The sequence below is a fragment of the Neodiprion pinetum genome, chromosome 4 (genome assembly GCF_021155775.2).
Source record: "Neodiprion pinetum isolate iyNeoPine1 chromosome 4, iyNeoPine1.2, whole genome shotgun sequence".
Lineage (NCBI taxonomy): Eukaryota > Metazoa > Arthropoda > Insecta > Hymenoptera > Diprionidae > Neodiprion > Neodiprion pinetum.
In genome coordinates, this window is record NC_060235.2 from 23,235,668 (window position 1) to 23,250,586 (window position 14,919).

At 37.9% G+C, this 14,919-nt stretch overlaps 2 protein-coding genes across 2 annotated transcripts; both read right to left on the reverse strand.

The window, feature by feature from the left end:
- Positions 1 to 51: 51 nt before the first annotated feature.
- On the reverse strand, positions 52 to 7,522 carry tko (technical knockout). Its single transcript, XM_046621671.2, has 3 exons — positions 7,357 to 7,522; positions 1,344 to 1,565; positions 52 to 260 (listed from the first exon to the last, which is right to left on the reverse strand). Exons 1-3 carry the CDS (start codon positions 7,418 to 7,420, stop codon positions 127 to 129), a joined length of 420 nt encoding a protein of 139 aa, XP_046477627.1. The 5' UTR covers positions 7,421 to 7,522; the 3' UTR covers positions 52 to 126.
- A 1,602-nt stretch (positions 7,523 to 9,124) lies between these two features.
- LOC124216783 (cuticle protein 65-like) lies at positions 9,125 to 11,368 on the reverse strand. Its single transcript, XM_046621725.2, has 3 exons — positions 11,268 to 11,368; positions 10,257 to 10,416; positions 9,125 to 9,555 (listed from the first exon to the last, which is right to left on the reverse strand). Exons 1-3 carry the CDS (start codon positions 11,277 to 11,279, stop codon positions 9,314 to 9,316), a joined length of 414 nt encoding a protein of 137 aa, XP_046477681.1. The 5' UTR covers positions 11,280 to 11,368; the 3' UTR covers positions 9,125 to 9,313.
- Between the last annotated feature and the right edge of the window lie 3,551 nt (positions 11,369 to 14,919).

The window sequence follows — 14,919 nt, forward strand, 5'->3', positions numbered from 1 at the left end:
TATAGTTTAGGGTGACTGAGGAGCGGATAAAAGTAAAAACTGACATTTGGTTATGAACGAACATTATGGTTTTATTGGCGCAACGTGTACTATAAACTATGAAAAAGTAATTTTCCACGCATGCATTTAGGGCGACGGCTTAACGACGTGGGGCAGATCGTACGCTCCTCGGACACATTTTATCTTGACTCCAGGCACGTCTTGACATCTTCCAACTCTGACGAGGACTATGTTGTGTTCTTGAAGATTGTGGCCAATTCCTGTGCAAGACCGATTCGTCTCATTAGTTAATCATACTTCATATTACGTTCTGGAGGTTTATTTACACCCCAAGAATGGTAGCTTTCATATATAGAGCGTAAAACACGGTTTTACACCCCGAGAGCGATCCGTCGCACGACGGTGTAAATCCTTTCGCTCGTGATATAACAACATTTTTTCCTCTACTAGCCGTAAAATTGGAGAACTGTGTAAAAAAAATTTCAAAAAAGACAGGAAAAATAAGGTCGCGTACACGGGCGCAGAAGGGGTCCAGGGGCGAAACCCCGCCTAAAGAACAACGATACTTTATTGTTAAAAACTAAGTTTATTGATATTTATTGAAAGTAATGATATTACTAATTTTTTGTTTCATCACAAAAAGGTTTTTAACAGAAAAAAAAAAAAAAATTAATTAATTAATTGAATTCGATCACGTCATTTACAAATCTGTTAAATATCACTATCAGTCGATGCTAGAAAATGAGCAAATAAGTCACTCTGAAATACGATCGCTGCGCTGCTTCCTGGCGATAAATCGAACTGACAATTCTCAGAACCAACCTGACCTCAACTATGACTGCGAGAGATAACGATTCGGGGAATTTAAATCCTTTTTCACTTTGAACATACCGCTGTGTAAGACAGGATTTTACACCGGCAAAATGGACCGTAAAATCCCAATCCAATAACGGGCAAAAAAGTTATTATTAAACTGCGATATAACCCGAATGAAACTTTGAAAAAATAATTTTCAAATCGAAAATGGAAGAGTCAACTTTTTGCAATACAATCATTTTTTTCAGACAATGCTTCTCTGATATTTGCGCTTTTGTTGGAGAAAAAAGTTCCTAGCCGATGTAAATTTTTTACCGATAAAAACAATACAAGAACGCGGGAAAAATCTCTTCGAAAATCTATGCAAAATCCAACCGATTACCAGAAGCAAACTAATCAACGCGAGTGACTTTAGTCGCCGCGTTTACATCGTATGCGGTAAATTTGAATTGTGAGCAACGTTGAATTATTGAGAACGATTCGAATGCAGCGAGAATTTTCAATTTACTTATTTGTAATTTTCGTACCTGGGACGTAGGCGGTCATTTCCTTCCCATTCGACAGTCTGACCAATACGCATTTCCGGTTAGCCGAGTTTGGTTTTTTCGGTTTCTTTATAAGAGTCTTGAGTACAACTCCTTTGGCGAACGGCCTTCCATCTAACGGGTTCTTATTTGGCCTCTTCTTGATTATCGGACCGGTCAAGTGCATTTTCCAAAGTCCGGTCTTAGTTCTGACGATGTCAAGACCTAGGGTAAAATATTTGACTGCATTCGACAAGTCACAAAATTTGTAATTTCAAATGGCTTGTTGACGAATTTGTTTGCCATAACTGGATTCCACGGAATACTCAAGAGTTCACAAATTCTTTCTACGAATACGTACGTGTGTGTCATTCTGACATTCTCAATTACGAATCGATGAAATACGCGTTTCCTCGCAACAAGTGAAATACGCGTGATAACGCGTACGATGGTAGAAAGCGATTTTCGTCGTATCGGTACAACGATGCGAGGCCATTTCACTTTGTCACTGCAATGACCTAAATATTACTCAACAACGGTTAATTGATATTACGAGTTCCCTTTGCAGTTATAGTCTGGTATTCTCGAATTTAGGAAATCACCCCTCGGGGTAAGAGAGAGAGAGAGAGAACATCGTCAGAGGATATTATACACGGAAAATTTATGGCGAAGTTTAAATTTCATTTTCTAATTACACGCACACATTATCCAATGCATGGATATCCTATACGTCTAGCAATGGTTGTGCAAAAGTTTTCAAGTTAAGAAACACGCTCGCGTAACGGGACCATTGCAAGGTTCGAGTCCAATGTCACTTCACAAGGTATAGTAGCGGAGCAGAGCTCACTTTTCGGACTTTCAATCATTATTTATTCGTCTTCTAACAAACGATATTAAACTTCACGAAATGTCCACGTAACTAACGTACTCCACCGGAAACACAACGATCTTGAGAGTACGCTACTTTCTTGCTAATCGTCATTGTGTGACGAACAATTATGATCTTGGTTATAAGAAAAAAAAAAAAAAGAAAAAAACCACTTTTATGATCTTGATCTGCGAGTTCTATTTAAAGCTTGTCCATTTGATTTAGGGGTTAGCGATAAACTTTGCAGCGTGTAAAACACACAGATGACAAATTTCAGCGTAGAATCACTGTTATTTGGTACTGCTTATTCAACAATTTCAAAATTTGCTCTCCCGTATTTTACTCACTTCTCACTTGCCTAACGAAACGGCCAAGTGAGAGTCGTTGGCACAAACTTTGCGGTGGAACTTCAAACCCAAAAATGTCAGATATGACGAGCGTTTGACATCCGTGCCCGCAGTTGCATGCGCAGGGTTGCAGCGCTATCCTTTTACGACCAACCGTGCATAAGCTTATTAAGCTGAAATTGTTGTCCAGTGAAGAAGGACTGCAAAGTTCGTTTTACACTCGGCTTACGGGGCGAGAATCTTTACCTCGAAAATGGGCAACTCTTTGTCGATTTCGTTTCAAGAGGATTTTGCATAAGCGTACCCGACTAACCGGTAACCACTGCCCTCTCTCTCTCTCTCTTTCTCTCTTTCGCTCTCTCTTTTTCTCGCTACACAGACGAGTTAATAGTTTTTCTCGACAATCATCAATAATAAACCGCACCGCTGCAATCCTTCGCTAAACAGATGATGAAGAATTTTTCTTCAAACTTCCGAGAAGAAAATAAAAAGGAAATTCACGATAGCGGTTTCGTGCTTTTCTTTTCATTCGTTTCCGGTGAATTGTGCCCATCTTTACAAGAGAAGAATAGTAAGGTGAAAAAATACATTAAAAAGATAAACAGTATAGAAACAAATTCTTTTCTTAAAGAAAAAAAAAAGAAAAAAAAAAAAAATTGCGGCGAACTTGTACGATGACTGAAGTATTTCCTCCGTAACGCTTTGTAATTTTTAATGATTTCCCTAAGCAACGTTATAATTTTCTGTTCATTTTGTACGTTTAAAGATAGTACAGGCATTATATTTGAAATAAGGTTTCGTTATGGAGATTAATGTGCCCGCGAACTGGTTACACAAGGTAAGACGACCGATACTTTGATGATTAACAAATGTAGAGTAGAAAAGAAAACAAAATAAATAAATTGCACATGTGATTGCAGATTTCGACATGGTGTGTTTTGCATGTTCAAAAATATTTATACTGCAATAGATCTTCATCGGAATAAATATCTGAACTTATACCAAATATAAAAATGGTTTCAGACAAACGTTGAAAAATTTTTGATAAAATGCATTTACAGACAGCAAATGAAATATTTTTCAAATGAATTTTTCGATAGCCGTGCGTACGTAGAATTCACTGCAGACTTACGTAAATCTAATCCTCATTCAAGTCTATTGGAAACAGTTGTACGTTTGGTAAAAAAAATTATATCGTCGAAGATGATCGCGAACCATACAATACGCGGATTAAAAATAAATTGCATAAATTTTTGCAGGACACTTTTTGCACGGACTGTAAGGAAGCTGTTGTTCATTTTGAGATCTGCTGACCACAGTCGGTCACTACGACAGATGTCCAAGTCCTGTGTGGCTAATCCAACCTACCTCAGGCTCGGCTTAGTCAAGAGATGAAAACGGTCCAGTTTAGTCCAGTCGTGTCTAACCTGGGATACAACAGTGAATTTTGCGGGCCTTTTGCCTCCCACGAAAATCTATCTACACGAATACAAAGAAGGTGACCCACCCCTTTCCTAGATGCACGCGCAAGATTGCATTGCTCGGTGAAAATTGCTGGCACGGTTGCGCTTTTGTTGCTCATGGGTACCTCACACTACTGGAAATGTGCAGAGATCAAATAGATAAGACGCACAATCGGTTTTTGATTAACTAACAGGTGAGTTACACGCGACGTTGACACGAATAAAGTTTTGTTTTCTTTATACTCGAATGTATCGACTTGAAGAAATTACGACGTTTAGATGCAAATGTTTCCATTCATTCATTAGGGTTACGAAATTCAACAGACATGATTAGGCATGTTACGTTTTGAGAGGCAGTTGGTACGTATTTATTGTATTAGGTGTAGGCATTTAGATCAGTGTTCAACTTTTCCGAGTCATCGTTCGTTATGTGTGTCAGCTTGTTAATGGAAGACTCGAAGTACGTGATCACTTTCAGTTTTACTGATTATGAGGCAGTTTACTGTTTAGAGTTAAGATCTTTTTACGCAATCACGGCAAAGGTATTCTTCACTGCTCACCTTTTGTAGGGGTTAAAGGAACCATTATGGGTTAAATGGAAAGTATAAAAAAATTGGTGTTTGGTCAAATATGATCATTTTCTTTTAGAGTGGCCATAAATAATTCGAGAAAAAAAATTCTCCAATGTTGCCTGGTTTTCTAGAAGCTAAAAGGCGGTTTTTCCTTCACCTTCTGTCCTACAATGGCAGAAACAGAAGCTACGTTCTTTTTTAAATGTTACATTAACAACTTCAGTTTCATATCGAAGTACTGAAAAAACAACTCTGTTATAATAATTCGATTCGATTGGGCATTACTTATACAGTTTGTTAATTGACCAAACCGAATGGATCGTTCCAAGTTTTGGGATTGGAAAAATCGGTATTTTACAATATTAAAATAATTTTCAAGAAGTTAACTATTCAAAATATGAGTTAGTGACGTTTTGGTTTATTATAGTTTACCGAATTCGAGACAATCCCGAAGTTGAAAAATCACCATTTTTCCAAAACCTGCGTTGTTGCAATAATCTTACCAACTGTTGACTCTAAAAAAATTTGTGACAAAAATAAATGCTTGGTTTTTCTCCGCGTCCACACCGATGCGCGATGCTCTAATGTTCCTCGTTCTTGAGTAATCAGAGAAAGTTTGCGACGTGGTAATTCGAGTGCACGGGTGTGAAAATTGGCAAAAGCATGAATTTTGTCAGGGACTGTATTCGCCGGACAACTGACAACTGGTCAACCGCAAATGGACATGTCACCCCCTTCAATTCCCACCGATTTTGTCAGAGCGATTTTACCCGTCTGTTCCCCATTATGCACTGTACCCTTTTTTCCTCTTCTCCTTCTCCTCTTTCTTTTTGCATTTTCTGGATTTTTCCTTAGGGATCAAAGAGGTAAGCTGACCGAAATAAAGAGCGGAGCGTGCATTTTTGCTAGCCACCCGCATTTCGGCAAAGAATGACGATTCACGAGTAACGGAGAGAGAAAGTGATAGAGAAAGAGAGAGAGAGAGAATCAGAGAAATGGGAGACGGAGATTTGGCTAGAAAAGCGACTATAGTAGCCACTGGCCGAGCGATTCTTTATACCCTTTTCGCGAACGTACAAAGATGCGTATCTCTTTTTATACACATGCAAACGAATATATAATACCTACACAAAACAGAAACTTGAGATGTCTTATTCCATCATAAAGGTTTGTTTAGACGATGATGTGGGAAACGAAAATATGACGATAAAACTTTCCCGGCTCTTTTATATATGTATATAATATATAAGGGTGCAGAGAATGAATCGCTCAATTGAACTGCCGATAACTGGGTCACCGTTCCATTCTTCACTGTTTCCTATACGACGTTCTGTACCCGAAGGTAGTTTGAGTTATACCTCGATTGCCTTTTCTACCTCTTCTCCGAAGTCCTGAATCTTACGGGTACTACGGTAGATTCTATAATCTATTCTTCTTCTGTTGAAAGAACTCAAGTTTTTCCGACGGTTAAACAAACCCAAATGTGGTGAAAAATGATTTCGACGTTTCGATTATCTTCGCAATAATTTCCACGCCGGTTTGAGGGCTAAACGTGTAATTCGGTCTTTTCCGTTTACATTTTGAATTACTTGTATAATTCAGTGTTCGGGGAATATTTTCGAGATGAAAACTCGTAATTATAATTACTTCGTTGCAGAAAAATGTTAATTGAGTGTCAAAAAAATTATACTTCATACAACATTCTATAACGTTGGTTCTGATACAATTTTAAATTGCAACATTCAACACCTTTCTGTTAATTCGATCACGAGAATAATTCAAAGTTGTGAATTCAAGAAACGTAAGTACTAAAATTATAAACAAGAGCTTAGATATCGATTTTTCATTCCAATTGCTTTAAAGTAGTAAAAAATTCAGAAGATTTGTTCTATTTCGATTTATGGTGCCTTATTATTTTATCGGGCAAATTATTTTTTACAAATTTATTGGATCACATTTTCCTGTTGTCAATATTGACTTTAATGTTACTGTCTTTGAATCAAAAGTAATGTCGGTGGAATCTGGAAAAACCGAATATTTAACGATACCGACATGTAAAAAAAAGTTTCCCTGTGGTACTGCATGTGAAAAATAATCCTCTCAATTCATTATAAAGGCGTTGATTCTCTACAGATTGAAGGAATTGTTTTTGACTAAATATTCGGAATTCAAACTATTGAACAGCCCAGTTGTTGGGGAGGTTATCACGAAAGGAACTCTTTTGCACATGAAATGGTTGTATAAATTATTTAAAAATAAACGGAGTGGTCGTAAAAAATTAACAAATTTTGTTAATTTATATCTGAGAGAATTTATAAAGAATACATTTTTGATTCAGGTGAGATACGTAGAATGAAATATCACTAAACGTTGTTTACATTTTGTTAAAAAAAAAATTTGTACCTAGCTTTTTGTGCATGATTCGTGGTTTTATGAATATCTAATACCAAGTGGAATTGTATTTCCACTGCTCTTATGTTTAAATTATATGAATGTGACATTCTCTGAATGAATTCTCTAATCCAGTAAAAATGAATACACCAAAAAAATTAATCTTTCTCCGTTTCCTTTCCATGATTTCGGTCGACTGACGAATTCAAATTGCTTAATGACAACGAGCCTTGGAGAGTGAGAAAAAACTGACGGTGTTTGGAACTATTTAAAAAAATCCGCCATTTGCTGATCGATTTAAGGTTATGTTTCGAAAGGTTTCTCTCTGTCTCGAATGCATTGGTTATTCGCAATAATTTGACCGATTTATCTTACCTCGCAACGTGCTGGTGCAACAGGCCTGCGCCAGAGAGGTTATATTTCTAGTAAGAAAGTTCATTATTATAAAATTCTATTATATTTCCCTAATATTTAACTGATTTCCACTTGTCGTCGGCAACAGACCCGCACTTGTCTTCTGCTCAGAATCCGATGATGACAACTACTGCAGAGTCATCTGGATGTAACGGTCATATTTCTGCCTCGCTTTTGAGGATGATGACGTTTCTTATGGATCAACTGGAATTACCTTTGTTCGACGTATCAGAGTGAAATGCAGTGAAGTGCTAGTCTATTTGCTGGTAAGGAAATACGTTGGTAAGTGGTTCTGTCGGTAACGCAGTTTCCATCTTCGTGTACAGTGTATGCTGATATTGCGAAATGCATACTTAGTGGCCATTCTTTGAAATGCCGCTAGCTTAACATTCTATTTTTTTGTAATGCCGACTCCCGTGAGGCTGGCTTTTTGTAGAATACACTATATGGTTACTCAACGATCAATGATTCATCATCACCTTCATTACAGTTTTTCAAATTACTTTTAATCGGGCATGCGAAATTAGTTTTCCTTTACGCTCTAGATCATTTACGAAATGTAGAAATGCGAAATGATGCGGCATTCGTTGTTACGGGGAAAGGAAACTAATCTGGATGCTTTCAGAAACCTGCTTTTTAGTGATAGAGTTCACTTTAGAAATAAACTAATCAAGTAGATGAGTGAAATTACGGGAAACGTGCGAGCCGATAACGACGCGATTAACAATAAAACAATCGCAAATTTTCGGTATTCGACTGGTGAAAGTAATTTTTTAGTTGGCACAACAACCGCCGTTATCGTAAAGTCACACTTTAATAAATCATGGAATTGGGAAAAAAAATGAATTTGCAAATTCATTTTCGATTTATTTAAAAAACTATAGTCCAAGTTACGGATGGCTTGGGACTTTGACCTTTCTTGGAACATTATGGTTTGAGTAGATGCTTCCATTTGTCTACTATCAATAAACCGGACAAAGAACACTGGTTTGGTGTCCCCCTCCGAATTCGTTGCAGCTCATGCATGTTGTAGAAGATTGAAAACTGAAGAACACGTATTATTTGCCATCGACGAAAAACTATTTAAAAAGGTGAAAAGGACCCCCAAAGATGGGCACCCAAGGGGGTGATTGCATGTATTTGAATGAAATTAGCGCTAATATGTTTCTATCGATGAACGAAACGTTTCAACGTTGGTTTCATTCAAATACATCAAGGCGCTTCTATTCCCCCCCTTGAAATCGTTTTTCCGCTAAAAAACAAGACGTGTCTTTTAGTTTTCAATTTTATACGACATATATGAATTGCAACGAAAGCAGAGGGGGACATTAAAGTGACGTTCTCTGTGAGTCGTGCAGATTTGCACCTCTTAGGACTGAACCGTATAGAACGATACATTGTGATTCGACTTATGTGTAGTTCGAATTGCGTGTGTATGACGTACAATATTATGCAGGAGTGAACGTATTGGAACGATGTATCCCCAGTCTGTTGAGCATTTTACCGTGACTCGCTATCATTCTGTGCAAAGTTTCGAAATATTGGGAATTTAAATTGCGGATAAATTGAGAATAACATTAAATATCACGAAACTGGCATAACACGTACGAAGTACATAAAAATCCTGGATTCATATAGCAATGTATCTGATATCCATATCAGAAACCAGCGACGACACGGATCATAAAATAAATACACGTAAGACACGATGATGTGGAGATAGAAAATTTCGTCAAACTCTTTGGTGTTATTCCACGTGGATTTTTATTGAACATACGCACATCATAAGGTAATAAAAATGGTCACTTGTTCCAAGTGCGGGTTAATGGTAAATCTACGTTAGTAAAAAAGAATAAAAACAAACCGATTTACAAATAGATTCGCGCACTTTCTGCCAACCGTTTGCCTTGGATCTGCATTACCACCCGTGACCGTAAGCTAGCCCGTGTCCCAGACCGAATCCTGAATATCCTAGACCATGTCCCGAATATCCTAAATTATGTCCCGAATATCCCAGACCGTGCTCGTATCCGACCCGGATCGGGGCTGACAGGATTGGTCCACTAGAGATGCTGTGAGCACCGTGAGACACGGCGACGGGTGCGGCTATCGTGTGATCCACTGTGTAGGTCGGGGCCGCTACGTATCCGTGTCCAAGACCTGAAAGTTCACTTTCATCAGGTTATGTGTGATGTTTATTTGGTCACGCCAACTTGAAAAATACCGTCGAGCAAGTAACAGAATACAAGAAAATTTATGATATTAGACGTTCCTTTTTTTTTTACTTATGTAACGATAATTTTAATCGGTGATTTAAGAAGAATTTCCAGTTTGCGGTTACTACATGGTCCGCGACTATTTCTATTGTATATCATTAACGACGAATGGAGTTTCGGGTGCAGCACCTTATGCGAGAACGAATTTTGGAATTATTATCGGAAAATGCGGTATGTGTAACTATGTTTTAATATGGGATCATTCGTACAATATTTCTTGTGTGACTGCTACAATAATTTAATGTTAGTAGGTGTTACAGCTGTGTACTTAATGGACAGATTAATTTAATTAGAATTGCACTAAATTGTTATATATTCCTGTGGGATGAACTTTATCTCCAATTGAGACAATTTTAGTGATAATAAAAACGTGCGAAACTGGGAAATTATCAAAAATACTTTAGCTTTTGTGCAAATAGACCGGAACTTTCCGTACAACTATAGTTTCTCGGCGTTTCTTGTAACAATCACAAAAGTTTACGGAAAGCCATCAGAAAATTCGATAGCTTTTGAGAGCGCAAAAAACTTGGTCACTGTTATTTACGAACTTGTCAATTGCTCGGGTATACTAATCGGTGTTCTCACCACTGTAACCGTAACCACCCAGAGCCAAGCCTCCGTGAAGTCCGTGGCCACCGTATCCTCCGTATCCCAGCCCAAGAACTCCTCGCTTATCCTGTTTCTTTGGAGCTTTAGAGTCCTCGCCACAAACGGCCGAAGCAAGGGCTACGATTGCCACGAAAGTCTGCCGGGATGATAAAAAAAAAATGTTTCAGTCTGTGACCGTATGGTATCAACGTATACCAAGGGATTAATTATTATGTAAGGGAGGCGTACGCCAACTACGATTGCATGGATCACACGCGATTTCTAATATTACAAGGATTACCGTAAGACTGCAAATATTACACGAAGATTACACGGATTGCAAAGAGATTACAAGAATTACAAGGGATTATAAAGATAAGACGATGAATACAAAGAGATTGCAAAGATTACAAACGATTACAAGTCGTTACAGAGAATACGTGAAATTACGTTAGATTACATAACGTATGTACCCCAGATTACAAGAGTGATTACTTACTGTATGGTACTTATTGTGTTTTATACTCGTATTGGGTATCCGGCTAATTCAACCAGACCATATTTTATGGTTGTATTTATAGTTCTCATATCAATATATTTTTCTTCGACGAACGTCTTCGAAATGTCTCTATTGTTTTGTGTATAGTTGTCGTGAGGTTAACTTAGAGAACACACTTTTCGGTTAAAACTTAAAAACACAAATTCAAGTATACTCGATACCGTTCATTTCAACACGGACGTTCATTTTTATGGATGAAACGACGAAATGCGTTGAAATGGAGTAAATTTCTGGAACTCTGGGATGTAAAAAAAAAGTCTAACTTTGCATTTCCTCAAATAGCGTAACACCAACTTTTGAGAAATTTGACCTCTGCAATTATCTTCAGCGTAGTAGTACATTCAATTGGCATTAGTTCAATCGCGAATTAATTCATAATTTGAAACCAAGACGTGGCTCGATCATAAGTTTGAATTGATTCAACTGAAACAAGACTGTAATATACTCACTAAGGCGTTCATTTTGGTTTTTGCAGATGTCGGTTGGTGGATGGTTGCGGTTGAACTGATGTAGAATACGGTGATCCACCCCTTATATATACCGGCGGAACGTATACCTCGTCTATCGCGGGTAGGTGTGGCCTGTCTTTAGAGGCGACTCGGTGTGTCTTTGCGAGCATGTGTATGCGACACATTTCGGTATTTTCCCGGGTATCCTAGGTTCTCGGGGGCACAAGGTGGATACGTCGGTGTGACAGACAGAGCTTCACGCCTACAAATGCACGCGAGTATGACTTGTATAATGGAACGTCTGTAACGGAGCGTCTACAAGACTAGTCGGAGTGCGGTGCACGCCTTTCTAAAGAGATTTTTCTCTCCGGACTTCTCACGAAAATTCTTTGTTCCCATTGGTCGACACGTATGTGGGTATATGGATTACATGCATGTGCACTCCAATCGTATTCTCTAGACATCGCGCTTCCAGCAAATGGGTCGTTTGAGCGGTTCCCAGTTTCCTCATCGTGTCACATTATACGGATCTTGACATTTCTTGGCAATTATTTTTCCTCTAAATATTGTAAATGACGATTGTTTCAGTTTATTGCTAACCAAAGGTCGGAAGATATCGCAAATCGGTTACTCTTAGTATCAATTGTTTGCTAAGGTTCTTAAAATGTTGATCAAGTATTACAGGAACAGCTTGTCGTTAGTCACATCGGTATATTGCACGTGTGGTTTGTAAGCCCGAGAAGATTAGTTTCTGTTGCAATTTGGTCAGGTTGAAACGTATAGTTTCAAATTTTGTTATTTTTGATTTTCCGATTGAAAAGCGAATGCACATGCACCGTGTACAAATTTGAGCACTTTCAAGTACTAGGGTGTTTTAATGAGCTTTCTTGTACTGCAAGCACGAAGTTTGGAGTCTCCATTAAAATCGACCCAACTCAACGAATCAACTTTCTGCAATATTGTTGATGAGGAAACAGTAATGAAGAAGCCCAAAAATTAAAAACGTTGGGAATCACATGGAAGTTTACCATCTGTATGCCATCACGAGCATTGAAGCTTACTGCATTATTCTATTCAAGAGAAATTTAACGCGTTTGTTCGCTAATTGTGGTCTTTTACATCCGCACCTTCAGTTAACAATTTCCGTTACGTTTGACGAGAAAAAAAATGTGTACCTAACAATAAGTAAAATGGATGTTTTTCTATAGGATTGTGCCAGGTGGTACCATTCCTATCCACAGCATTGGAGATTCTGGAAGAACATGTTCAACTTTTCGCCAAGGCTCGTGCAGAGTGTTGTATCTATGGCAATAATATAGTGGCATATTGGGTAAATCACTACTAATTAGCCACGAGTACCTCAATTACCACGCATTGAGTGAGATGAGATGGAAATTGAAAATTTCACGAGACCGGTGAAGCATCTTCATTAAACTGTACCTACCGAATGGAGTTTTGCAACCTGTAGGTTACTAAAATCTCATTTAAGACGAAAATTAGGTTGAGGCAAATTGATGACCATTCGGAGCAATTAGGGTTATACGTATATGCATTGGGAAATTGACTCGATTATATTTGTCACTTTCAACGTCTATGCGACCGTTCTTTTTGGTCAAGTTCGCACGATAAGTTGAGTAATTTTTTTTTCTTGTAAAAAACAGAGCGTGCATCGAAAACTGCAATTCCTGATATTGTGGATAATCAACTTGATCCAAATGATTTGAATGCGATGAATTAACAGATTTTTGCCCTATTCGTCCGAAGGTTATGAAAAAGATTTTGTCAATTTAATGTACCGATTGCCGCTTTCCTGATGACGGGATATTCTTTTTCCTGACATTCGCCGACGAGGATATTTTTCGTATGATTAACAAACTACGATTGCATATGCTCGGTTTTTTTTTTTTTTTGCAATTCTTTCAAGAAAATGTTTCGCCGGACGAAGGAGTGCTAAGAATTTTCTGGAAGTTTGGTAACTGTTTTCATTCCTCTCTACAAGCATTTTTCACCATTTCAGATTAGCGCTACGATTTTGCAGATCACTGTTGTACACATAAACGATAATTTTACTCGAATCGCGAGTTCTCGAAATATCTTGATCGTATGCCCAAATCGATGTATTCGATGTTTTTCGAGGCACGAGCTTCAAAAATCTTAATTGTAAGTTCCGATCGCCACCAACGGACAAAGTGCTGTTGCTGCAATTCATCCGCGTGTTCCACCTCTCTGAAATATTTCTACAGACGTACTTTGCAGGGCGTTCGACAAAATGACATTTCGTGCACGGTGCATTAGCCTTAGGGCTGAGTTTATGCCGCCATGTCAAAGATCCCGCGTAATGTGCACCCTATAACTATACAGCGGTAAAAGTAATGACGATAATGATAATAAGAGGGATATAGTTAATAGCGTAAACGATGAAGGTGGAAACGTGCAAGATATAGTCTGACAGTTACTTACAAGATAGAGGCGTTACGCATGTTCGTATCTTTGTACACGATTGTGGATACGTATATAGGCGAGTATACGTATTACGTATGCATAGTTGCAGTTGCGGATGCGAGGCGATAGGTAATCCGGATCTCAAATTTCAATCGTGATTCAAACGACTTTCACTGTTCGTAACGGCGTTGGTTTTCGATTGCAGAAACGCCGAAAAAATACGGCTTCGCTCAACCAAGTTCCTAATCGTCCCCATCGAATAATTGTTTACCTTTTGCAAAGATGACGCGATAAATCTTCTATGAATTCATAAGATTCACGAATGAGGAAAAAGTTCGTGACTTTGCTCAGCTACTGAACGAAATTCTCATTCATTTTCAGATGTTCATTCTGCAGGAGAGTCGGGTTTCCTTAAGGATTGAAAATTTAATTCAAGCGCTTGAACATTCTCTAGTCTAAATGAATTTATTATATTCTGTTTAAACATACAGTTCAACCATGTTGGGTATACAGTCTCTGCAGTCAATTATTTATTGATAGCATTGAAACACGTAACGTATATCTCAAGCAGGAGTATGAAAACTTGATCAAATTTTGAAAATTACGAAAACTGCAAGATTGACAGTAGTTTTAGCATAAACGCACTCGCTTCATGAAATTTCACTGAGACAAAATCGTTCATATCATTTCATCTTCGCGATTATTCGCTTCTTTACACTTTTTCGATTGCAAAATTTCGGTTGTATACAAGTTAGATTTCAAGTTTGTACCATAGTTGTATACAACGAAAAATACATGAAATATTTCGTATGTATTTTTCAGACTAAAATGAACAAAAACGATAGAAGAAATTGAGCGAGATATTAATCTCTACGAGATATAAGTAACATTTCAACGAAGAATAGTATGGAATTACGGTAATAAACGTACTTCGCAACAATTATCTACAAGTGACTGTATGGAGCGAGTCTTGAAGCGAGTGATAAGTACCTACTCGACGTTTTCTGTCGCTAATTGTTCAATTATAGCCAGGAAGTTGAAGAGATATGTACAGAGAATTCTGCGCTCTTTCAAGCTACAGTCTTCTGACTTTACCTTTCCAATTTCGTTCTAAATTTTTTATAATGCAACATACCGCGAGAATTATTTTATTTAAAATACGCCCAACTTCATCTCGTTTCGAAACCAGGAATAAATTGTAGTATATTTT

Excerpts from the sequence above, each read along its gene's own strand:
- tko (XM_046621671.2), bottom strand. The coding sequence starts at position 7,420 with ATGAACTTTCTTACTAGAAATATAACCTCTCTGGCGCAGGCCTGTTGC. Across the intron at positions 1,566-7,356 it reads TTGCACCAGCACGTTGCGAG|GTCTTGACATCGTCAGAACT; the intron begins GTAAGATAAATC and ends ATTTTACCCTAG. Across the intron at positions 261-1,343 it reads AATGACCGCCTACGTCCCAG|GAATTGGCCACAATCTTCAA; the intron begins GTACGAAAATTA and ends GGTCTTGCACAG.
- LOC124216783 (XM_046621725.2), bottom strand. Across the intron at positions 9,556-10,256 it reads GGGTGGTTACGGTTACAGTG|GTCTTGGACACGGATACGTA; the intron begins GTGAGAACACCG and ends GTGAACTTTCAG.